This window comes from Enhydra lutris, unplaced genomic scaffold (assembly GCF_002288905.1).
Source record: "Enhydra lutris kenyoni isolate GAN:26980312 unplaced genomic scaffold, ASM228890v2 scaffoldscaffold13, whole genome shotgun sequence".
In the NCBI taxonomy this organism is placed as follows: domain Eukaryota; kingdom Metazoa; phylum Chordata; class Mammalia; order Carnivora; family Mustelidae; genus Enhydra; species Enhydra lutris.
In genome coordinates this window covers 7,188,807-7,213,203 of record NW_019154097.1, presented here as the reverse complement: position 1 = coordinate 7,213,203, position 24,397 = coordinate 7,188,807, and the positions used below count along the sequence as shown (strand labels likewise).

The window sequence follows — 24,397 nt, the reverse complement described above, 5'->3', positions numbered from 1 at the left end:
ACATGGACTGTGAGAGGTTCATGCTGCTGTACAATAACGTAAAACGGAGGATCTTTCTCGTTCGCTGGGTTCATAACTTCATTATAAGTAGGGAAGGGCTGATTTCAGCATTACCACCATATATAAATGTCCCCCTACAAATGCACCATCCCTACACTCCCCGTCTCCCTTACACAGCCCTTTTACTCCCCCCATTGCACATATTCCCTTCTGACTTCCTGGGATTCACTTACGGTGCTTATGGTCTGCTGTGCCTGTCTCCCCACCTGGGTGAAAGTTCCGTGAAGAAATGTGGGCTGTTCACCGCTGTTTCCTTGTACCTAAAGCAGGCCCTGGCACATGGCAGGATCTCCCCATTGTGGCGAGGAGGAATGAATGTCCTTTCCTCTCTTTGCTCATAGAGATATACAGGCTCTCAGCAGCTCTCAGCCCGCCAGATGCCTGACCAATCCCTTCTCTTGAGGCCCAGTAACTGCCATGCAGCTCACTGGGTACAGAGTCCCAGGGCAGGGAGGGAATAAGGACAGTGGAGAAGACAGGTCTGGAGGGAAGGAACATTTCAGGTCATGTGGATTGGCTTTATGGGCAGGATGAATGAAGGCTTAAAGAAGAGGACCTTGTACAGCCAGATTTCAATCTCCTCCCTTTCCCCCAGTATCCACACAGCAAATGGACAACAGTGATTTGCTTTTGAGCAAATTGCCCACCCTTCTGGGCCGACCAGCCTGAAGCAGAGACTAGCATGTTTGCTCTTTGTACCCCTCCTATGGGCTTGCCAGTGCCTGGCCCCACAATGTGTATGTCAGGAGGGGCAGAGATGGAAGCCAGGTTTTGAGGGACCACCGCTCCTATCCCACCTCACCCGACAGTACCAGCAAGGCAGTTCAGAGAATGGCACTTTATTTTAAGACTTGATTTTTTTGCCATGATTTTCTACCCATTCTTCCATGATGGTATCGTCTTCTTCAACAGTGACCAGGACTTTCTTGCCCACCAGACTAAAGATGTCTTCAGGAGGGTAGCCTTTGGGCTCACCCACCTTTACCGTGAGCATATCCAATGTTAGAACAGTGCCTTCTGGAATTTTCACTTTGGCCACCACGGACTTGCCCAGCTGTGGATAAAATGAAGACTCAGTGCCAGCCTCATAGAAATTAACTGCTTCATGTTGTTTTATACCCAAGGTCCCTGACCTCCCCAGTGTTCACAGGTACCCTGGGAGCAGGGACTCTGTTCTCGCCTTGGTGCCTAGAAGAGCATCTCACACCCAGCAGGGACCTGGCCAATGTGGGGTGAATGCAGAGGCTTGGAGGGGCCTCTGGATAGAGCACACAGGAAAGGGCTCAGGTTATACAGCCCAACAGAACCAGGTTCAAATCCCCTTCAGGTTCGTGCAAGCCACCTAAGTGGTGGAGGTTCTCTGTAAAATGGGAGCTAACAGTACCTCCAGTTTGTCAGAAGACTATAAGGATTAGCGATGATAATGTATGCAATCTACCTGGATGGAGCACAGAATGCTCCCCAACCATGAAAATTACGATTACTTTTGTCATCATCCAGTTCAATCTCACTTTAAACACAGGAAACGGAGGTGCACAGAGGGCAGATAACTTAGCCAAAGTTGCCGGGAACCAGGATCCTGGGCCCTGGCCCACGGCCACTCCGCTCAGTAAAGTAAGACTATGGAGGGCTCACAAGGCTGAGTATACTGCTACTTGGAGGACGGGTAAGGGGCAGACAAGACAAGCAGGTGAGGGGACTAATGGATACCAGAAGCTCATGACCAGCCTTTCTGTGTCTTGTCCAGAAAAGTTCTTGAACAAATCACTGCATCACTCGACATCCTCCATGTGAGGGCCAAGGGATCAATTCTAAAATTCCGTGCCAGGACCCAAGTTCTGCCAGTGGATGTTACCAGATGACGCGCCACCCTGTTGTAGTCACTGTTTGCCCAGGGAGCTGGGAGGCTCGAAACCAAACTAAGGGCTCAACTCTCCTTGTCAATTCTGGTGCAATTCCCTCCCGTTTTCCTCTGCAAGGCAGTTTGTTTCTTTTTACCATGATTTCCGTGTCCTGGTACGTAGGCATCTTTAATCAGGCCCTACTAGAATAAAAGATGACGGCATTCCTCACACCTGCCTGGGCTTCGGACTCTGCCTCCCCCCAGACAACCACAGCAGATCAGGAGTGCCTGCACTCCTGGCAGCCCCAGGGCGCCTGGCTCTGGGAACAGAGGCCAAGACAGGTCTAGGCCACAGCTTCTAAGAAGCCCAGACAGTCAGCGAGGCCTCACCATCCCATCCGTCTAAAGGTCAATGCTGCACAGCTCACACTGCTCCCAGGGGAAGATGTGCGTCATCCCCCACCAGCCCTGGCGACAACCCACTGCCCCGCCCATCCAGGGTCGCCTCCATTTATAGATGCCTCAACAACGTATCATAGGCCCTTCTCTCACTGCCTCATGGAACCCCTGTGGCCAATGGTTTCTCAAGGCTCACCTACTCCAAGGGAGTAGGACTTCACCAGCCAGGCATCTCATGAGGCTACCCCTGAACCCACTTACAGCTCCTGGAGTCTAGAGCCCTGGAGCCAAAGGCTCGAGAGGCTTGGTGGGAAACTACAGCAGGAACCTAGGAGGCCGCAGAAACTACTGACACTCCCTTAAGTGACATGCTTCTCCCACTGCTAACCTGAGCCCGGACTCAGAGGGTCAGTACCGACTCCCCCAGCAGGGAAGCCCACGGCAGCCCCTCCCAGGACAGTGGAGCACGGCAGGGTCGTGCAGAACCCACCTTCTCGTTGCAGGCAATCTCACAGGGCAGCAGCTGCTTGGTCGGGGAGCCCATGGCCCTTTCCACCAGGCGCACGGACCGCACCAGCTCGGCCAGCTCTGCAGGCTCCAGAGAGGCCGAGTGGTCACTCCCCTTCCAGGTCTTGTCCAAAGTGATGTGACGCTCCAGCACCTTGGCACCCAGAGCCACCGCAGCCACAGATATCGCTATGCCCGTTTCATGCCCAGAATACCCTATGGGAATATCAGGAAAGAGTTTCTGATATTCCTTTAATATAGAAAAAAAAAAAAAGAAAGAAAGAAAAAAGCTTAAATATTGTGACACTTTACACACAGAGTGCAGTCAGGCAGATCTAGGCTGGAGTCCCGTTTGGGCCTCTGTCTGTGCAAATACAGGCAAGACGCTGAGGCTCTCTGAGCTTCTCCTTCTTGGTATAATACCGCTACCTGCCCAGGGCTGCTCCAGATGCGTGAAAAGCACTCGGCACACCGCGATTCTCCCAAAACAATGGCTACCGTTAGCAAGAATGCAGTCTAAGAATGCTTCACACGGCACAAGCCACCGGGAGTAACAACAGAACTACAGCCGAATGCCTAAACTCATTCAGAAAGCATCTGTCACATTTAATTAGCCTGAGCTGCTGAAAACCAGCGTGCTGTATGCACAAACATCGTCGTCAATAATATATACGGCCCAACCTCGAAACAATCCTTTGGTGGAAATGCTAAATAATTAACTAATCTGTGATCTATAATTCACTGAAGGCAACAAAAGACATTCGTCAAGCGAGTCTTGTCATTGAGGGGAACCAGAAAGCATAAGTGTAGTAGAAAGACCCAGATGGGGTCTAATAAAAGATCAGCAGGACAGCTGAGTGGCAAAGGCCCTGAAAACCAGGCCTGAGGGTGAGTGACGGACAAGAGAATGCAGGCTGCGGGGTCAGAGTGCTGGAATATGGGTGGGCCGGCCCAAGATGGCGGAGGCGGGCAGGCCGCTGACCCTCACTGTGCCCCAGTATCGAGAAAGGACATGATGGCATCCTGGGTGAGAACAGAAGGGAAAGGGGAGCGGGCCATATCCACAGAGAAAGAAAATCAAGGAAAACATCTGGAGTCACGTAAGGCAAACTGCTGATGACAGCAATCTCTGTGGGATGAGATTACAGAGAACGTTCAGCCTCTACAGGACATATTTCAGAGCTGTTGGAGTTTAAAAAAAAAGTCACATTTAAATTTTTAAAATGACATGATTTAGAGATGAGCTAGAAATTGAGAAAAAGCTACCACTTGGGAGAGACAGAAGTTTAGGTAAAAAGGTAGCAGTGTATGCTTTCAAAAAAGGCTAATTTTTTTTTTAAGTTAAATATGAAAACTGTGTAGCAACATATACAAAAGCTTACTCTATCGTCGGGGGGAAAAAACAATGTCAAAATACTATACCAAAAGCAAAATATAAAAGGAAACTAGTGAACTGCAGTATTGGGGTTATACGCCTGTGTATATTTAAAATTCCACTAATATAACTACAATGGTTGTGTAGGATAATTACATATACATGTCTCTAATTAAGTTAAGCTTCGGGTGCTACCAGGAGAAAGGGATGGCGGAGGCCTGAGACAACAAGAGACGGGGGATTCCAGTCCCAGCTTTGCCACCAAGCTGCTGTGAGGTCTCAGCCAAGTAAGGCCTTTTCCCTCTGGGACTGGGTTTCACCATCTGTGAAATGGCTGAGGTGGAGGAGACGAAATCCTGCGAGAGATAAAGCTCCCTCAAGGCTGTCACTGTAACCACCTTGAGCCTCACAGAGTCTCAGAATTACAGGCAAAAAACAACAGAGCTGGCCAAGAGTAGAGATCAGGAGAAGCCAGAAGTTTCGAGACGGTCTCCTACAACTCAGTATGAAGAAAACCCAACGGGTACTTGCGTACCAGTGACCCTACTAGCCTTATTCACAGTAGCCAAAAGGCAGAAGCAGCCCAAATGTCCATCAACAGAGGGACAGACAAACCACAGGCAGTACATACACACAATGGAATATGACGCGGCCTCGACAAGGAATGAGATCCTGGCACACGGTACAGCACGGAGGAGCCTTGCACATGGTGTGTAAGTGTGCGCAGACAGACACAAGGACACATGGCGGGGTTCTGCTTAGATGAGGCCTCTAGAGAAGTCAGATTCATGGAGACAGAAGAAGAATAGAGGCTGATGGGGGCTGGGGGAGAAAGGAATGGGGGACTCAGTGTTTAACGCATACAGAGTGTCAGTCTGGCAAAATGGAAAAGTTCTGGAGATGGGTGGTGGTGATGGTCACAGAGCCACGTGAATGTTCTTCACGCCACTGAAAACTGTCCATCTAAAAATGGTTAAAATGGTTAAATCTTCTCTTTTACACACACACACACACACACACACACGAGACGGCATACTGAGAAAGGATATGAAGCAACAATTGACAGACGAGGGACCTCTGATGGCCGATACACACAGCAGGAAGTGTCTACAGACAATTATGAGAAGGCACTCCTTAAATCTCATAGGGGAAAAATGAAGATTGTTTTGTTTGTTTTTTTTTTTAATTTATTTGACAGAGAGAGAGAGATCACAAGTAGGCAGAGAGGCAGTCAGAGAGAAAAGGGGAAGCAGGCTCCCCGCCGAGCAGAGAGCCCAACGTGGGGCTCGATCCCATAACCCCGAGATCACGACCCGAGTCGAAGGCAGAGGCTTTAACCAACTGAGCCACCCAGGCGCCCCTGAAGATTGTTTTTTAAGTAAAATTAATTTACAATCACCCTCTATAGAATGTACCTGCTTCCTTAACTGCACAGGTGGTTCTGTTCAAATTACATGAAGCAGGTAAAGACTGGTTAGAATTTTGGCTACAAGAAAGGTCCCAGCTTTCCTGCAGTACTCGGCTCAAGGAACGCCACTGCGGTGTGGCCTGATCAGACAACGGCTGCTCACCGTGATGACGCGCAGGTTGACGTCCTCGGGGGCCAGTGGGTATGCACTGGTGCACTGAAGGAAGCAGAAGTTGGGGTTGAGGGCCTTCACGATCTGATAGACTTGCTTCATGGTGTCCATCGACTGCATCCCGCTGGAGATCACCATTGGGCGGCCTGAGTGACCCAACACCAACACCATCAGCATGTTCTCTTTGGGGGTTGGGACTCTCCCTCAAGCACACCCCAACTGCTGGTCTCATCATCCAAATGAATGCCACAGGGATCTCTCAGACACTGTGCCAGCCACTGCTGGGGGAGAGGGGAGCTTGGTGGATTCCTGCCCCCGACCCTGAGGAAATGGGACACTCCCCTCGCCCCCCCAATATTAGTGTTTAGCGAAGTGAGCTGAAGTCAGGAGGCAGAGGAATTTCATGATCCTCGGAGAAAATGAGCATCTCGCTGGAGGAAGAGGCTGCCCAGCATGGGAGGGTGAGGGGGAGCACGGCCCCCAGCTCAAGGGCACAAGGGAGTGTGAGGCCCAGAGCAGCCGCCTCCCAGCTGTGTGGTCTCGCACGCCTCCTCTATGAACTAAGTACAAAGCATCATAATCCTAGAACCTGCTTCAGTGCTGGGGTTGTCAGGAGGATCAAATGAGAGGATTCATGTTGCAAAACCACTTTACAAACTGAAACAGGCAGAGGTTCGCACAGACTATTTCTCAAAGTCAAACTTTCTCTAAGAAGCCTTCTATATGCTGCCATATCCTCGATTTCATGTACAACAATAATCTTTAATTTAAAAGGTTCTTGGGGCGCCTCGATGGCTCAGTGGGTTAAAACCTCTGCCTTCGGCTCAGGTCATGATCCCATGGTCCTGGGACCAAGCCCCACATCAGGCTCCCTGCTCCGCAGGGAGCCTGCTTCCCCCTCTCTCTGCCTGCCTCTCTGCCTGCTTGTGATCTCTGTCAAATAAATACATAAAATATTTAAAACATAAAAAATTAAAAAAAATAAAAGGTTCTTTAAAAACTGACTTATCCTTCATGTCTTTCCTTCCGAAGTCAGCACATGGAAAAACAGAAGTATATGCTAAGTGTAAAGAGGTTTCTAACGCCTGTCTTCAGGAGACTCCTCTGGTGGGCTCTACAAAGGGAATAAAAATGGGAAGATTTGGGCTTCTTCATTTTAGGGCAAAAATGAAACACTCACCTTTTTTGGCTGTCTTCTCCAGATAAGGAAAATTATTAGTGTCCCCAGATCCAACTTTGAAAAACGGAACGTTCAGCTCATGTAGAAACTCAACTGCCATCTATAGAAATCAAAGAGGGAGCTCTTTTTCACCGCTGTTCAAAATCACCACGCTCAGGTCAGGCGAGGAGCCACAAACAGAAAAACCCCTCCTCCTGCCCAGCAAGAGAGACTCTCGCAACAACAACTGGAAAGCTGGGACAGGTGTGTTATGTCAGTCACTTCATTCAGATGCAAACCTGCATTCACAGCCACCTGTCCATTCATCCCAACAAACAGTGCACGCTGGCCTGTACTGGCTTCTAGCTCTGCAAAAGAATCGGACCCCAGGCCAGACCTTCCCTCCCAAGGAGCCCAGGGTCTAATCACAAAGAGCTCATGACCTAATCTTGGTCCAGAAAACCAGGTGGTGAGAAAGTGAGTGTCCCTTGAAGGCCTTACCCTTTACTCAAAACCAAACTGCCAGGAAAAGAAGCCATTTCAACCCTTGCCACGAGTGGAAAAAATGCAGCATTTTATGGCCCAGCCCTGATCCAGTGATCCACAGCCGGCAAAGTCCATCAAACCCACACCCTGTCAGCCTCCAAACCCTGCTGCCCACAGGAAAAACAAACCTCGTTCACTTTTTTTTTAAAGATTTTATTTGTTTATTAGAGAACAGGCACACAAGAGAGAGAGAGAGAGCGAGCGAGTGAGCAGGGGCAGAGGGAGAAGCAGACTCCCTGCTGAGCAGAGAGCAGGATACAGGGCTTGATCCCAGGACTCCAGGATCATGACCTGAGCTGAAGGCATTTTTTTTTTTTTCCAACACAACATCACGGCGAGGGCCCTTCACCATCCTTTACCTCCACCCTGGTTCGTCAGTAAGACTCAGGATCAGGAAATTGGTAAGTGTCAACAAATGCTAACAGAATCAGTGGGCTACAAGTTTAAAGAGTAAAATCTCAACTTGTTAACAAATTACAAAACCCCCCAAAACTACCTTTTATTACTATTTTTTTTTTTTTAAATTGGAGTTTGGATACCAGAAGTTGGGAGCATCAAGGTCTCAGAATGCTTCCAAATATCTAAGTTCAATCTATTGTAAAATGCTACCCAGGTTTCAGAAGTTGGTTTGGAAGGCTGGATCCTTGCTTCTCACACCTGAATATGGTACAGTGATCTCCCAGGGATCTTGCTCAAATGAAATGCAAATTCTGATGCTGCTGGGTTAGGGTGGGGCCTGCAGCTCTGTGTTTCTCTAAGTTTCTGGGTAATACTACCACTGCTGCTCCGTGAATCCTATTTTGTAAGGAGCTACAGCTGGAAACCTAGAGGGCACAGCAGTGGCAATTCCACCATCAGGCTCTTTACATCAACCCGAGGCTGCCTGAGCTTCCTTCCATCTTGCCCGCAGGTGATAAGCTACTCCAATCACTGGCTACACTCAGAGAAACCCACTTTCCTTCCATGTAAATCCTCTAGCATGAAGGTTAGAGCTGCAGGAGAGCCATACTCAGTGCATAATGAGCCAGTGAACAATTCACAGGTAGTTCACAAACCCCTGGGTCCAAGAGACACCAGCCAGTGTGGCCCGAGTGCCCCTTACTCCCAAGCCTGCTAAGCTGCCTTCGCTGGAGTTCGAGTGGTGTTCCCTGTGCGGGATTTCTCCCCCACCTCTCCTGTCCCCTCCGAATCACTCTCTCTCACCTCTTCTGTTTATGTATCTCTCACACTGTTAGCCAGCCCTGAAATAGAAGTGAAAAACATCCCTTCTAATGGGTTTATTGAACAAAGTCTACATCTCCCACTTTTCTCATTCTATCTGGCTGATGGAGAGTGTTTTTCTACCGCAAGAGGGAAAACCCTATGCTAAGTTTTCTTCCTTACAATGTTCAACTCCAGAGAGAAGGGCTCATGATGACAAAGTCCCCAACGGCATGAATAGGAGAGGCAGCAGGAGCCTCTTGCAGCAGGAGGAAGGAGGGACCAAACGCAGGAGAAACACCGTGCAGAAGCTCACCTATGAGGGCTGGAAAATTTGCACGGAATTCTACAGATTCTACAGTTTTCAAACAAGGAAGAAGGGGCCCTTCTCTTAAGGGAAAGGGGTGTGTTCGCAGTCCCCTGGAGAACCAGCCCCACCTAGCGGCCATTCCGAACACTGCCAGAGCTCCCTCTTACAGGGTCCCAATAAATACAGTTGTCTAGCCCCCCCTCTTTTTTTTAAATCCCAGTGTTTCCCACACTTACTCAACTCAGAACCCTTGTTTATTAGGGGGAAAGGGGTGGAGGAGAGGCTTCATTACTAATAATTGGTAGTAATTACTAATTAATGAGGATGGACAATGCGTGTCCACAGAACCTACTTGCCTTATCCCGGCCCACTGATCTGAGGGGTAACAGAAGCGAGAAGAGGAACTGGGATTTTTCTAAAGCCCCTTCCCCAACCCTCAGCATTTGAGATCCTGTGGAAAAGGAGAAAAGCCCACAGCGATGAGCTGGGGAGAAGAGAGGGTGCTGGAGAGCTGCCCAGCATGAGGGAATGAGGAAGGAGGAAGTACGGGGACAGACCCAGTGGCCCTGTCAGAGCACACCACGGCTTGGGTAGGGGGTGCTCTGCTAGCAGGGGTGGCAAAGGAAAGGAGAAAGGAGGAAAGGGGGTACCTTTCTCTGGGGTACCCAACTCCGCTAGGACAAGACACTTGTGTGCGAGGGCAGCACGTCCTTCAGGGGCCACCTCGATGGTTGTGGCTTCTATTGGCTTTCTCAAGAGAACTCTCCATTTAGACCTAAGGAACTCTGTTCATTTCAGTTCCGTTCCACGTGTCTCTCGGCAGCTCTGACCAGGGCCCTGGTAATTCTGTCAGCCTTGATAAAATCCCACCTCACTGAAACCTTCCCTCAGCATACGAGGAATACCCTAGTACAGCACACTGAGAGGAGAAACGAGGCACTCGATAACTGGCTGCCTCCCACAAGGAAGTCAGGGCTAAATACCCGGTGCCACCTGCCAGGTACACACAGAACAAGTGACTAACGTACTTCCTACAGCCGGGCAGACAGGACATGCTGGTTCAGAAAAGGGACCTGGCCAGCAAATTAACACTGTAATGGCTCTTAAGAATGCATCTCCAGGGCAGCTGGTTGGCTCCATTGTTAAGTGTCTGCCTTCAGCTCAGGTCCTGGTCTTAGGGTCCTGGGATCGGCCTGCATCAGGCTCCTTGCTCAGCAGGAAGCCTGCTTCTCCTTCTCCCACTCGCCCTGCTTGTGTTCCCTCTCTTGCTGTGTCTCATCAGATAAATTTAAAAAATTAAAAAAAAAAAAAAAAAAAAGGAATGCAGTTCCCCTCATTACCTATGCCTGGGTCAGCTCTGAGGACACTTGGGAAGCATGGCATTCCGGGGCAGAGACACCGCCCTGTCCAGATAGCGTGAAGCAAAACAACACACAGAGCCCGTGTCGCCCACACCACACAGAAGGGCTTTCCTGGGGAGCAGAGGGAACGGAGCCGAAGGGTAAGGCCGAGAGGCAGACCCCGACCACCAACACCCAGGCTCTTCTCCATCTCCCAGCTGCTCCTGCTTCTGCCTCAAAGCCACCTGGGAGTGAACGACCTGAACAAGTGACCTTTCCTAAGGACACGATGCCAGGAAGTTCCCTCTCTCCTTCAGAGGCCACATCCGGCAGCTGAGGCGCCTGGCAGCGTGGGCTGAGAAGGAAAGTGCTCATACCAGGTGCAAGTAAAGTGGCCTTTGTCCTATCTTCTCTGGGTCTGCATCAGAGCTGGGAGAGCCTGTGGACAGCAGCTTATTCACACACAAAAGGAAACGGAGGCCAAGAGAGGGAAGGGGCTCGCTAGGCTCACACCGAGATCAGCTCAGAGCAGAGTCAGGGCAAGAAGCCAGCCAGATGTCCTGACGCTCAGCCTGGGCTGCCCTCCTTAACTGTAGCTAACATCTGCTGAGCGACGGCTGTGTGCTATGCATTATGTCAATAATCACGGATAATCCCCACAACAACCTTGCAAGATGGGTTCAGGTACTAACTGTGCTTTGCACGTGAACAAACAGAAGCACAAAGAGGTTGAACGAACTCCACCTGGACTCACCAGGGATGAGAAGCAGAAGCATATTCAAACTTGGAATCAGACCCCAGAGTCTGCAGGCTCAACTGGGAAACCTGGGTGTGCACCTTTCAGCATGGGGCCCCCCAAGGTTTGGAGCTCTTAAAAATGACTACGGACTCTACAGGGTTTTTTTCATGTAGGTTCTATCCATTTACGGAATTAAAATTAAAACTAAGGTATTTGGGGGCTTTTTAAAGTTTTTATTTTGAAATAATGATAGCTTGACCTGAAGCTGTAAGAAATAATACAGAGAAGATCCTCTGTACCCTTCACAGAGGTCCCCCTATAGTGACACCTTACAAAACCAGAGTACAAAATCACAACTGGGAAAGTGATGTTGACAGGGTCTACTGATTGGATTAGATGTCACGATTTCTACAAGTATTCATTTGTGCGGGCGTGCATCTAATTCTATGCAGCCTGACCGTGTGCACAAACTCAACCACCAGTCACATTACAAAACTGCGCCGTCATTCCAAGGCTTTCTGGCCACATCCACTCGCCTCCTTTCCCCTCCCTAACCACTGATAACTGCTCATCTGTTCTCCAACTCTGTAACTTTGTCATTTGCTATATACACTCAACGATATAGTATGTAACCTTCTGAGACTGGCTTTTTCACTCCATGTAATACCCTGGAGAGCCATCCAAGCTGCAGCACTTATCAGCAGTTCATTGCTTTTTATGGCTGGAACTGTTCCCCTGCTAGAGAACTCTCTGGGTTGTTCTAGTCTGGGGGCTATTACAGGTGAAGTTGTCATGGACATGTGTGGACAAGGTTTTGTATGAATTTTAAATTAGCAAATGACACCTGGAGGGCTAAGTGTTGAGCATGTCTAGTTTGTGTTGTTTTTTCAGGTATGCAATAAATGGTTATTTTTCATGGAGCTATAATTGACACATAACAGTGTATTAGTTTTGGGTGTACAAAATGATTTGATATACGCACACACTGTGAAATGATTACCAAAAAAAGTTCAGTTAACATCCATCCCCACACACAGATGCAAAATATTTTCATGTATTGTCCAGCTTATAAGAAACTACCAGTACACTGAGTAAATTGTGATAGAACACCACATGTGAACTGTATTAAAATAAGGTTATGTTTAGAAAAAGGAGAGGGCTGTATATTCCAGAGTGATTACACCTTTCTGCGGTCCCACCAGCAGCATAGGAATGCTCCATTTTCTCCGCATCCTTACAACCTTTTGGTGTTATTGTCACTTTGTTTTACCAGACAGATAGCTCTGTAGCAATACCACATTGTGGTTTAAAATGGAGAAATTTTAAAAAATATTTTATTTATTCATTTATTTATTTGAGAGAGAGAGAGAGAAAGCATGAGCAGGAGGGCAGAGGGAGAGGGAGAGAGAATCTCAAGCAGACTCAGAGCTGAGCAAGGAACCCAATGCAGGGCTCAATCTCACAACCCTGAGGTCACGACGTGAGCCAAAACCAAGTCGGACACTTAACTGTGCCACTCAGGCGCCCCTAAAACTGAGAAATTTTAGAATAGACAAGCACAAAAGAAAAAACATAAACTGGACATCATTAAAACTAAAGATGTTTGTGCTTGCAAGAATACCATCAAAACATGAAAAGACAACCCAGAAGAATGGGAACCATTTCTGCAAACCAATGCCTGACTAGGGAGTCATATCCAGAATATATAAAGATAGATAACCCAATTAAAAATTGACAAAGGATGTGGGCGCCTGGGTGGCTCAGTGGGTTAAAGCCTCTGCCTTCGGCTCAGGTCATGATCCCAGGGTCCTGGGATCGAGTTCCGCATTGGCTCCCCACTCGGCAGGGAGCCTGCTTCCTCCTCTCTCTCTGCCTGCCTTTCTGCCTACTTGTGATCTCTGTCAAATAAATAAATAAAATCTTAAAAAAAAAATTGACAAAGGATGTGACAGACATTCTTCTGAAGAAGGTATACAAATGGCCAATAAGCACATGCAAAGGTGCTCAATATCAGGGAATAGGAGTCAAAACCACAATGAGATGCCATTTTGCACTTGCTAGGACATCTAGGATCAGAAAGTCAGATTCTTCACAAATGGTTGGTGAGGATATGGAGAAACCCAGACGCTCCTACACTGCTGGGAGGATTAGAAACTAGGTGCAGCCATTTTGGAAAACAGTCTGGCAACTGCTCTGAAGTTAAACACAGAATTACCACGTATGCCCAAGAGAGTAAAAACATGCCCGTGCAAAACCTGTACCTGAACGTTCATGGAAGCATTATTCCTGCTAGGCAAAAAGTGGAAACGATCCCAACGTCTACCGACTGATAAGCGGGTAAATAAGACACAGTCCTCTGTGCTCGAGACCGTTACTCAGCCATAACCAGGAGGGAGGTGCACGAGCAACACGGACAGACCCCGAACACGTCACTGCATGGAAGAGGCCAGAAACACAGGACCACAGGCTGTCTCATTCTGTTTACAGGTAACGTCCAGAAAGGGCAAATGTACTGAGACAGGAAGCAGTGAGAGGCTGCCTTGGGCTGAGGGAAACAAGGGGACTGAGAAAGGACTGTAAATGGGTACGCGATAAAAATGCGCAGAAGTCTGCTCTGGTGAAGGCCACCACAACTCTGAAAATACTAAAAACAACAGAACGGTAAACTGTAATTGGTGAATCGTGTGGTCTGTGAAAGGAGTTGTTACTAAAATAAAAGAGCATGAAGCACACCTTTCTGTAGCCACTGCCAGGGGAATGATGTCATCACACACCACACACCCTCTGGAAAACAACACTATACACTTGGGAGAGAATGACAGTGAAGAAGGCAAATCACATTTGAATATCACTGTGAAAACAGTGTGGACCTAGTAGACCTTCTGAAAGGCATCCTGACCCCCCCAGGGGTTCTTGGACCACACTTTGAGAACCACGGTCATACTCTTCCCATTACTCTCTTTTGTTATTGTTGCTTTCAGGTGTCACTGCCATGGAATTCCCACATGACCTTTCTTCCACTTCCCCTTTGGTCAGGTTTTAGGAAAACTGCCCTGGGGAAGCGACTATGTGGTGGAGAGTGGGGGAGTAACACCACCGAGGTTGATTATTTTTATTTTTTAAGGATTTACTTATTTGGGGCACCTGGATGGCTCAGACAGTTAAGCGTTTGCCTTTGGCTCAGGTCATGATCCCGGGGTTCCGGGACAGAGCCCTGCAATGGGCTCCCTGCTCAGTGGGGAGCCTGCTTCTCCTTCTGCCCCTGCCCCACTCATGTTCTCGCTTGCTCACTCTGCTCTCCTTTTCTCTCTCTCAAATAAAGAACAAGAGCGTGTGCTCTCTCTAATAAAGAGAGAAAGTGCATACACATGCAAGCTGGGGAGAGGAAGAGGGAGAGAATCTCAAGCAGACTCCCCATAAATGTGGAGCCCGATGCGGGGCTCAATCTCACAACCTTGAGATCATGACCTGAGCCAAAATCAAGAGTCAGATGCTTAACTGACTGAGCCACCCAGGTGCCCTAAGACTATTTTTTTTTTAAGATTTTATTTATTTATTTGACAGAGAGAGACAGAGATCACAAGTAGGCAGAGAGGCAGGCAGAGAAAGAGGGGGAAGCAGACTCCCTGCTGAGCAGAGAGCCCAATGTGGGGCTCGATCCCAGGACCCTGAGATCATGACCTGAGCCAAAGGCAGAGGCTTTAACCCACTGAGCCACCTAGGCGCCCCATTCGAGACTATTTTTAACAAACAGGTTAAGACTTAGTTCTCTAAATGAGAGTGCTTCTCAAATTCATTCCTCTGGGAAAGGCTGTACGTAAAGACAACACTAGAAACCCAGAACACTGTCATAATCTTTGGAAATTCATTCCAGAGCTTTGCAGTCCTGTTTTGTTTTTTTTTTTTAACTTTTTATTACCATATGATGTATTTTTAGCCCCAGAGGTACAGGTCTGTGAATCGCCAGGTTTACAATTCACAGCACTCACCACAGCACATACCCTCCCCAATGTCTATAACCCAACCACCCTCTCCCTACCCCCCTCCCCCTGGCAACCTTCAGTTTGTTTTGTGAGATTAAGAGTCTCTTATGGTTTGTTTCCCTCCCCATCCCATCTTGTTTCACTTATTCCTTTCCTACCCCCCAAACCCTCTACATTGCCTCTCAACTTCCTCATATCAGGGAAAGCGTATGATAATATTCTTTCTCTTATTGACTTATTTCGTTAAGCATAATACCTCTAGTTCCATCCACGGCGTCGCAAATGGCAAGATTTCATTTCTTTCTTTTTTTTTTTTTTTTAAAGATTTCATTTCTTTTGATTGCAGCCCTGTCTTGTTACTGACTCATTACTAAGCCAATCGGACCCAAAGTTTCACACTCAGCACAAGAAGGATTGGTAGTTTCCTTAACCCAAATCTGCCCTCTGAGGATGAGGGTTTGGCTGTCTCTGTGTGCTTGAGTTCTAGAGGATTGCCAAAGAGCAATCCTAAATTGCTGGGAACCCACAGTATATGACACAAGTACAAAATGAAAACAAATGCCACTTTCTAGGTGTGACCTTCCTTCCCAGGCACTAAGCATGTACCAAGATCAGGAAGTACTAAGATCAGGAGGTACTAAGGGCCAGGATCTGGACCCATAGGGAACACATAGACAGGGTCCCATCTTGAGACCTGTGCTTCATGTATAAGGTGTCACCCGCTTCAGAAGACAAGCCTGCGGGTGAGGTATCTTAATCAATGCCTTGCCATTTCCCTAAAAGGAAACAGACCCAGGGAGATGAAAGAAGAGTGTGGTCAAGTGGGGGGGGGGTGGTTAGCTAATTGGTGACTACTGATACTCTCCCTGTGAAATGGGGAGAACTGTGCTATTTGAAGAGGTTGTTAAGAAGAGTAAATGAGTTGTTATGTTTAAAATACCTAGCAGAGAACTTGGTACATCATAAATACTCAAAAAATGTCAGTTAACAGTAGAACCAAAAACAACACCCAAGTCTTTCAGATCCTAAAGCACATGCTCTTTCCTGCTTAAACTTTTTTGATTTTCAGATCCTATAAGAATCTGATAAAACCACTAACCCTCTCTTTTGTTTGGCTCCTTCGTTTATTCCTCCAACAAATGTCTCCCAACCACCTACTACAGGCCAGGCACCAGAGATGCCTCCGTCTGGCTAGCAGTCTGGGATGGAAATGGGAGGGTTAACACACCATTACTCAAGTAATGAGAGACCAGAACAGGAGGGGCCTGAACCAAGCTGGGGAACAGGATGAATTCCCTGAGGAAGTGTTAAGCTGGGATCAGAAAAAAGCCCAGCCACCTCTTCAGGAACACTTTCCTCAAAAAATCTGTCTCCGGGTCCCCAGAGCAGCTCTTAGGCCCAGAGGCTCTCCAACCACTTCAAGGCAGTAAAGAGCAAGGGGGAAGCCCAAAGGCTCCGCTGAGCTCCACGAAGCCACACACACCTGGACTGATGCCCAGGAAGAGCTGAAGGACCGGGGAAAGCACACTGCACCTTCGAAACCCACTTCCTGCATGTGTGACTTTGTACAAATTTCCCAACCCCTCTGAGCCTCCATATCTTCATCTGCAAAGTGGGGCACAGTAGGGATAAAATATATTTACTGTAAGGAAAGATGCTCTGTAAGTCATAATTCAAAAGTAGGAAATTATGATCATCAAATGCACAACTGGGTCTGAAGACTGTCAGGCTTATGAAAGCTGTGAATTAAGGGATGAATCTGTCCACAGAACTGAGGCCTGGACTTGTCATTTCCCCAAGATGCCTAGGTTCTCTGCCTCCCTGTCCCTGTTAAAACCACCAACAGCCTAGGCGACCAACAGCCCAGACTAGATTTACGTTTCCTTTAGACTGTTTATAACATATTCTTAGATTGGAACAGGGACACAAATGGTCAGGGAGGCCTACAGAATAAACTGGAATCGATTCAACTACTTTGACTGACCAAAAGTATTCCAAAAGTTTCAAGGGCCATGAAAATGCTCGTAGGTTTCATCTAATGATCAATTTCTGCAAAGCCACCCTAAAGAAACAACACAGAACACAGAAAAATGATGTTCATCTCAGCATACGTTAGAAGCACAAAAAAACCCCAGAGTAACCTGCAATGTACACAAGTAGAGAAATGGTTACATTATAAATCCTCAAAAGATTAATTACATTGCTGGGGCACCTGGGTGCTGCTGTCAGTTAAGCATCGGACTCTTGGTTTTGACACGTGATCTTGGCTAGTGCGACTGAGCCCCGAGTTAGGTCTGTATTCAACACAGAGTCTCCATAAGTTTCTCTCTCTTTCTGCCCCCACCCCCGCTCCCCTCGTCCTCACACATATTCTCTCTCTCAAATAAATAAATAAATTTTAAAATTAAAAAGAAAAAAAGAAGCATCACATTGTTATGAAAAACTTTAAGAATGGGGTGCCTGGGTGGCTCAGTGAGTTGGGCAATGGACTCTTGCTTTCAGCTCAGGTCGTGACCTCAGGGTCGTTGAGACCGAGCCCCACATCAGGCTTTGCACTGAGCTGACCATGAAGCCTGCTTACGATTCTCTTTCCTCTCCCTCTGCCACTGGCCCCGCTCACTCAAGCCCGTGTACATCTCTCTCAAAAATTAATAATAGTTTTTGAAAAAAAAGGAACTTAAAGCAAAAGATGTGAGGACTTATGTCAATTATATCTCAGTAAAGCTGGAAAGAAAAACTCAGATATGGGTAAAAACTTACTGCATAATGTTAAATGGGAAAAGCATGCACAGAACCAAATATTCACAAATGTAGCAACCATGCAATGCACATAAGACTTAAATCTATAAAAAGAGCCACCATATAGCGATTACGGGTTAGTTTTTCCTGTTTCTAAACTTTCTAAGATGTTTATTAATTTTACAATTAAACTTTTTACAATTGAAAAAGAGTACACAAAGGAAATCTCAAAGGGGCAGGTCACAGAGCAGACAGGACCTGAGACGTGGCACCTGCTGGACCCTTCCAGAATGTCAGCATGACCATTCTGTGAACCACTCAGGATGACTACCAATGCCCCCCACCCAAATCTGCCAAGGCCACAAAGCAATGGGTGGACCCCTGTCAGAAGGGAGGATTCCAGATTCCTAGTCCAGGCCACTTTCCACTGGGAGAAAACTGGTCCGGCAGGGGTCTCCCAGAAGCTTGAGGGACTCGGGGATGCCAGTGTGGCTAGTCCCCTACTCCCAAAGATAACTTGTTTAGAAACTTCTGTTACTCCGCCCACAAAATCTCACTGGGCCTCTGCCTCTCCTGGCCCCCCATTCAGTTGGGAATTGATACGGTTTATGTGATCGGGAACGCTAAGTCTAGAAAGCACAAAAAATGCTCAATTTAGCAATGGCTGGAGTTGACTCCAGGCCTAGCAAAGGACAGAGCAACACCAAGGGCTCACCTCATCCATGCCTGAGGCGGTGAAGAAGATGCCGATCTCCTGGGCATATCTCTGCAGCTCCCTGTACTGGGCATGGCTGAACTCCAGGTGGCGCTTATGCTCCCCATATGTCTTCCCCCAGGAATGCTTGGACGTATAAGGCCTCTCCAAGGCTTTCCGATTAAACTTGTACTCCAACTCACTCTTCTGGAACTTGGCACAATCGGCCCCACACTCCTGCAACACACAACAGGCTCCTTTCAGTGGCCTGTCATGGATTCTCAGAGAAAAGGGAAATGCTAGGGCAACAGCTCTGACATCAGTATCTTTAAAAATAAGGCTGACTGATAGAGGCAAAGAGGAAAAGGAGAAGCAAAGTCTCAAAGGAAGAGAAGGCTGGGGATGGGATTCCCCTTTTGTCCCCCGTTAAAATGCAAAAAGGAAAAAAAATGTGATTTTTTTTTTCAGTTTATTTTATATTAAAAATAATTAAACAGCTAAGGAAGACTTTTAAGTTGGGTAACTCAGCAGAGGACAGCAAAATGAGCACTGGACCAGAACTGAGGGGAAGTCAGGATGTGACTCTCGCTCCTGGCTGGATAAGTCAGTCCCGCTTTCAGGACTCAGCCTTTCCATCTCCATCAACAGCTGCTCTGGGATCGCTCCAGAACCTGGAGCAGCTCAGAAGAGCCCCTCATGGGCCAGGAAACAAACAACTCTGCTTTAGCTGTTCTACGCTAGTGCTTTTCTGCATGGCATCTTAGTTGAACAAGAGATTCTGGGGCAAAAAGGACACAGACAAGGACTTAGATAGGCCCAGGCCTTACTGAACAGAAACTATAAATGAAAGCTGGATTTTCCAGCTATAAAAGCTCTAATTCTATTGCCAGTCAGCCCCCGATCTCTCGCAACTGCTTTTAAAAACCACTCAATAGAAATACGGAGGAAAAGTCTCCAGTTCACTAACATTTCTGTAGACAGAGTTATTCATGCTGCTAAAAGCCTCACTTCCAGAAATACCTGTGCTAACTGCGCTGCTCCCCCTTCCGGAAAGACCACAAGATGGCATGGTCAAGAAAGTCTGAAAAACATGAGAACAGAAAGTGACCTTGGGCAACAGAGTTCTCATTGTCTAGAGGAAGATCCCCAGGCCCAGAGTAACCCGAGCAACGTTGCACAGAGTCTCTGGCAGAGCTGGACAGATCACTTTTCTAAGGCTGCAGAGCACGTGTCTCCAGGCCCGTGACTGCCACCCAGAGGCTGCTACACCAGACCTCCGGCAAACCAAGGCAGGGAGGGTGCGGGAGATGGGGGGTTGTTAAGGAGGTGTGTGTGTCTCTGGGAGTTGCTTCCCACTCCCTTTACTTCTCAGCTCTATCTCAAGGAGTAAAAGAGACTGTCCGTTCTGGGCAAACCTTTCATTTACAGGAAGATGAAAGTGAAGCAGCAGAAACTACTAAAGACAAGAGGTCAGATAAATTTCTACTATATTCCACCTGACAGCAGTTGTTCGGAGAGAAGAACGGGTTCTTCCTCTTCTTTCCTAAAACTGAGTGATCTCTCTGTTTAATTCTATGGTGAACTCCAGGTTCAGAAAACACAATCACTGTCTCTGTTCTACTACAACGATGATTGTGGTCAAGTTTTTATTGATTCTCTCCTGGCCAAAAAAACCAAAACAAAACAAAAGCAGCAAAACTCCAGGATGGGCCAAGCTGTGATGCTCCCTTTGCTGCAAAATTTGGAAATTCAAAGTTATATTCAGCTAGTAAATCTCTAATTGTAACACATTTATAGTTTATATATATTAATTATAATATATTTTGTTGTAAGAAAATTAAAATAATCGAATGAGCTAACTTTTAATACTACAAATAGATTGATTTCATTGCATGAGTTACTCTGGGTAACTAAAGGTGGGAATATGACTTTATTTGGCAACAAAGACTTTTTTAAAAATCCTAAAATACAAGGATTTCACAAGATTCCACTGCTTTAAGTTTAAAAAACAAACACACACACATTTTAAAATAAATGGAACTGAAGCCTAGAGAGGAAAAGTCACCTGCCCAGGATTATTCAGCTGGTAAGTGGCATCTTCACACCAGTCCAGTGTTCTTTCCACTCTACCACAGGCTCAACCTCTTCATTCTCCTCCCCTCGCCCCAGAAGCAACCTCCAAAATTAAGAGAAAAAGAAAAAAAAAAGCTTTGTTTCTATGGCTTCAAAATCTCTGGGTGTTTTTACAACCTCAGTATTCAGAGGTCACACCTCCGCGAACAGGTTGTTCCCTAAATTATGAGCAGGAATTTCCCCCCTAGAAAACAATGTTACAGCACAAAGGCTAGCACCCTCTGGTTAGGACCAAAGCTCTGAATTCCAGTATTTACTGTGTGCCCTTGGACAAGTCACTTCTCTGAGCCTTTAAAATGAAACCAATAGGGGCACTTGGGTGGCTCAGTGGGTTAAGCCTCTGCCTTCGGCTCAGGTCATGATCCCAGAGTCCTGGGATCGAGCCCCGCGTCGGGTTCTCTGCTTGGCAGGGAACCTGCTTCACCCTCTCTCTCTGCCTGCTTCTCTGCCTGCTTGTGATCTCTCTCTCCCTCTGTCAAATAAATAAATAAAATCTTTAAAAAAAAAATTTATAAAAAATAAAATGAAACCAATAGAATCCACCATGTTGTGTTGTAGGAATGAAGTGAGATGGTGCATTTAAAACATTTGGTCCATTTAGTGCAGCTGTCACTCTTTAAAAGTATTTTTTTATGATTCAGCAGGCTTCCAGAAAAGCTGAGTTAGTCCTGAAAGAAGAACAAGCTAAATACCTAATCACTACTGATGACAGGGGAACAGCTTTCACGGAAAAGAAGGGGGGGAAAAGATGGAGCGAACCAGAACAGAGAGAGCAAGAAGCGTAGACAGTGACAATGCAACTTGATGAGAGCAGTGATAGGAGAGATAGATGAGAGCCAGCCTTGTGGGGAAGGATTGGAAAAAGCATCCAAGTAGACCTGTACAGGAACAGAAATTTGCCAGGACGGAGCACTGAACATTCCTTAACCTCCAACTGCTAATAGCTAACATTTATTGAGTCCTCAGCAAGTACTGTGCTAAGAGCTTTAAATAAATCATCCCATTTGAGCCTTACAACTCTGAGGTAAGTACTATTATCAGCCCGACCTTCAAATGATGAAACTGAGGCTCGCAGAGGTTAAGTAGCCGGCCCACGTTCACCCAGCTGGTAAGTGGTGGCCGCTGAATTTGAACCCAGAGCCCTGGCATTTTAACTGTTTCACTTTCCAAACACAAGCAATGCCAAATGAAAAGACGACAGCAACTTCCAGGTGCTTCAGAACTCGCTGGAAGTAACTCGGTGTCGCTGAAAGAGGTCAGAAACGAAAAATGGTAGGCAGGAAGGAACCAGGTCATTAAGGTCTTGAAGGCTATGTTCAAGGGTTTCAACTCCACCCGTGGACAATGGGGAACCAGTGAAGGTGTGAGGCAGGGGTACGACCTGACCAAACCTGTGTTTAAGAAAGATTATTCTGCCACCAGGAGGGGGCCAAGGTCGGGTTGGACGGCAACCGCAGGAACGCGGACAAGTGAGGAGGGTGGGGAGGGATGAGCAGGATTCCAGAGATTTAGAAATGGAACTGGCGAGCGGGCCGCCGGGCCGCACGCGGGCTACTGAGAGAAGCAGAGCCCAGCAGTCCCGGCTCCCCGCCGCAGGCTCTCCCGCGGCCCCGCCCCCGAACCCCGACCCCGCCCCCGGCCGGCGCCCTTTCCCTCCCGGGCTCTGCCCTCACCTTGGCCGTGCGGATCATGCGCTTGGCCACTTCTAGGTCGCCCTGGTGGTTCTGGCCGATCTCGGCAATGATGAAGCACGGGTGCTGCCCGCCCACCCAGCGCCCGGGACACAGCTCCAGTTCCAGCGGCATCGCTGCGGCTCGCGTTTCGGCGCTCCACCGCCCACCTCGAGTCGGGTCCGCTGCCCAGTGGGGAACCACGCGCCGTCCCGGCCACGTCAGCTCCGCCACGTTAGGCAGCGGCCGCGCAGCCAATCCGCGGGCCCCAACTCGCTGTCGCCAGCCAATCGAGGCAGGGGGCGGAGCCTCCCGCGAGCAGGGCGGTGAGGCGGGACGAGGAAATCAAGCTCAGTTCTCTTCAGCTGGGCTCCAGGTTCCCGGGCGGGTAGCGAGGTCCGGGGGGTCGCGGCCTCTCTGCTTCTCCTGTGAGCCAACATTCTCCTAAGAGGAATGGAGGGGGGAAGACGGCTGCCTTGGGCTCGGGGAGAGCGCGCCCTGCGGTGTAATGGAAAAAATGAATTTGGGAGTTGGAATTAGGGCTGGTTTGAGCACGGGTGCTGCCACTAACCGGTTCTTGATCGTGAATACGTTAGTTTTTTAGTCTTCCTGAACGTTATTTTACTTTTCCCCGAAATGGGGGAATTATATAGGTTCGTGAGATGATGTATGGAAAACCCTGATCACGGTGCTTGGCCTGTAGTAAGGTTTCAATAAGCGGATGAACAGCTTGGATGAGCATCGAGGAACGAGCTTGGGCCACTGCCTCGGCTGGAATGGAAAAGAGACTAGAGCAGGTGACAGAACCAGGGTGGTCCTAAGGCAGGGAGACCCACAGGGTCAAAAGCCTAAAGCAGTCCAGGAGAATAACAAAGAAGACACCAGCAGATTTGGGGATCAGGAAGCCGCTGGCCAAGAAAGATGAAACAGAAGGGACTAAAATAGACCTTTTCTGGGGAACATTTAGTTGTTAAAAGCAGATGGAAAATGCACCGTGGTCTAGACGGGGAACCAGAGTTGAGGGGTTGTGAAGAAGGGCACCTTGGGAAGCCAGGAGTACGGAATCAAAGGAAAGAAGGGGATGTACCAAGGTTCACCTATCCGTGATACGTTGGTGTGCTAGACTGCATAGCACGTGCGTTCTGTCTCTCAAGTTTAACTGGCAGTGGACATCTGAGGCTCAGCAAAAGACCCTGAATCCAGAGAAAATCAAACCCAGCACTTAAGTAGCTCAGTACTACTTGTGCTAAAGAAAACCATTATGGTTTTGAATAATTTGTGAATGAGGGAAAATTAAGTTTAAAAGCAAAAAAGGAGAAATCACATTTAAAAATACAATCACCTCAGGGCTGCCTGGGTGGCTCAGTGGGTTAAGCCTCTGCCTTCAGCTCAGGTCCTGATCTCAGAGTTCTGGGATCAAGTCAGAAGATCAAGATCAAGTCAGGCCCCCTGCCAGCAGAGAGCTAGGCAGGGGGCCTGCTTCCTCCTTTCTCTCTCTCTCTACTTGTGATCTCTCTGTCAAATAAATAAAATCTTTAAAAAAAAAAAAATACAATCACCTGGCTGGCTCAAGTTGGTTGATTTTAGCTCAGGTCATGATCTTGAGGTTGTGAGATTGAGCCCTGTCGGGCTCAGTGCACAGTCTGCTTGAGATTCTCCGTCTGCCCCCTAAACCGCCCCACCCCTCTGCTTGCATTCACTCTCTCTAAATTAAATAAATAAAATCTTGTTAATTAATTAAAATACAATCATCCCACAAAAGCAAGTTAGGCTGATGTTATTTGTGATTAAATAAAAGCTTTCAGTAAATTTAGGTAATGTATCTTACTACAGAAAGGAGGAAAAGACACTATTTTCATTTCACGCTCGTTCCTTTTTTAAAAGCCAGTTTCCGGGGCGCCTGGGTGGCTCAGTGGGTTAAGCCGCTGCCTTCGGCTCAGGTCATGATCCCAGGTCCTGGGTTCGAGCCCCACATCGGGCTTTCTGCTCAGCAGGGAGCCTGCTTCCTCCTCTCTGCCTGCTTCTCTGCCTACTTGTGATTTCTCTCTGTCAAATAAATAAATAAAATCTTTAAAAAAAAAAATTTTTTTTAAATAAATAAATAAATAAATAAAAGCCAG

General features: G+C 47.6%; 1 protein-coding gene across 1 annotated transcript; it reads right to left on the bottom strand.

Moving 5' to 3' along the window:
• Positions 1-883: 883 nt before the first annotated feature.
• On the bottom strand, positions 884-22,475 carry LOC111146174 (N-acetylneuraminate synthase). The gene is made up of 6 exons (XM_022501607.1): positions 22,281-22,475; positions 18,496-18,711; positions 6,945-7,044; positions 5,756-5,910; positions 2,793-3,059; positions 884-1,114 (listed from the first exon to the last, which is right to left on the bottom strand). The coding sequence occupies exons 1-6, from the start codon at positions 22,410-22,412 to the stop codon at positions 905-907; spliced, it is 1,080 nt and encodes a 359-aa protein (XP_022357315.1). The 5' UTR covers positions 22,413-22,475; the 3' UTR covers positions 884-904.
• Between the last annotated feature and the right edge of the window lie 1,922 nt (positions 22,476-24,397).

Coding starts and splice junctions, on each gene's coding strand:
- LOC111146174 (XM_022501607.1), bottom strand. CDS start 22,412: ATGCCGCTGGAACTGGAGCTGTGTCCCGGGCGCTGGGTGGGCGGGCAG. Junction 7,045..18,495: donor CCGCCTCAGGCATGGATGAG/GTGAGCCCTTGG, acceptor TGATTTCTATAG/ATGGCAGTTGAGTTTCTACA. Junction 3,060..5,755: donor TCAACCTGCGCGTCATCACG/GTGAGCAGCCGT, acceptor TCTATATTAAAG/GAATATCAGAAACTCTTTCC.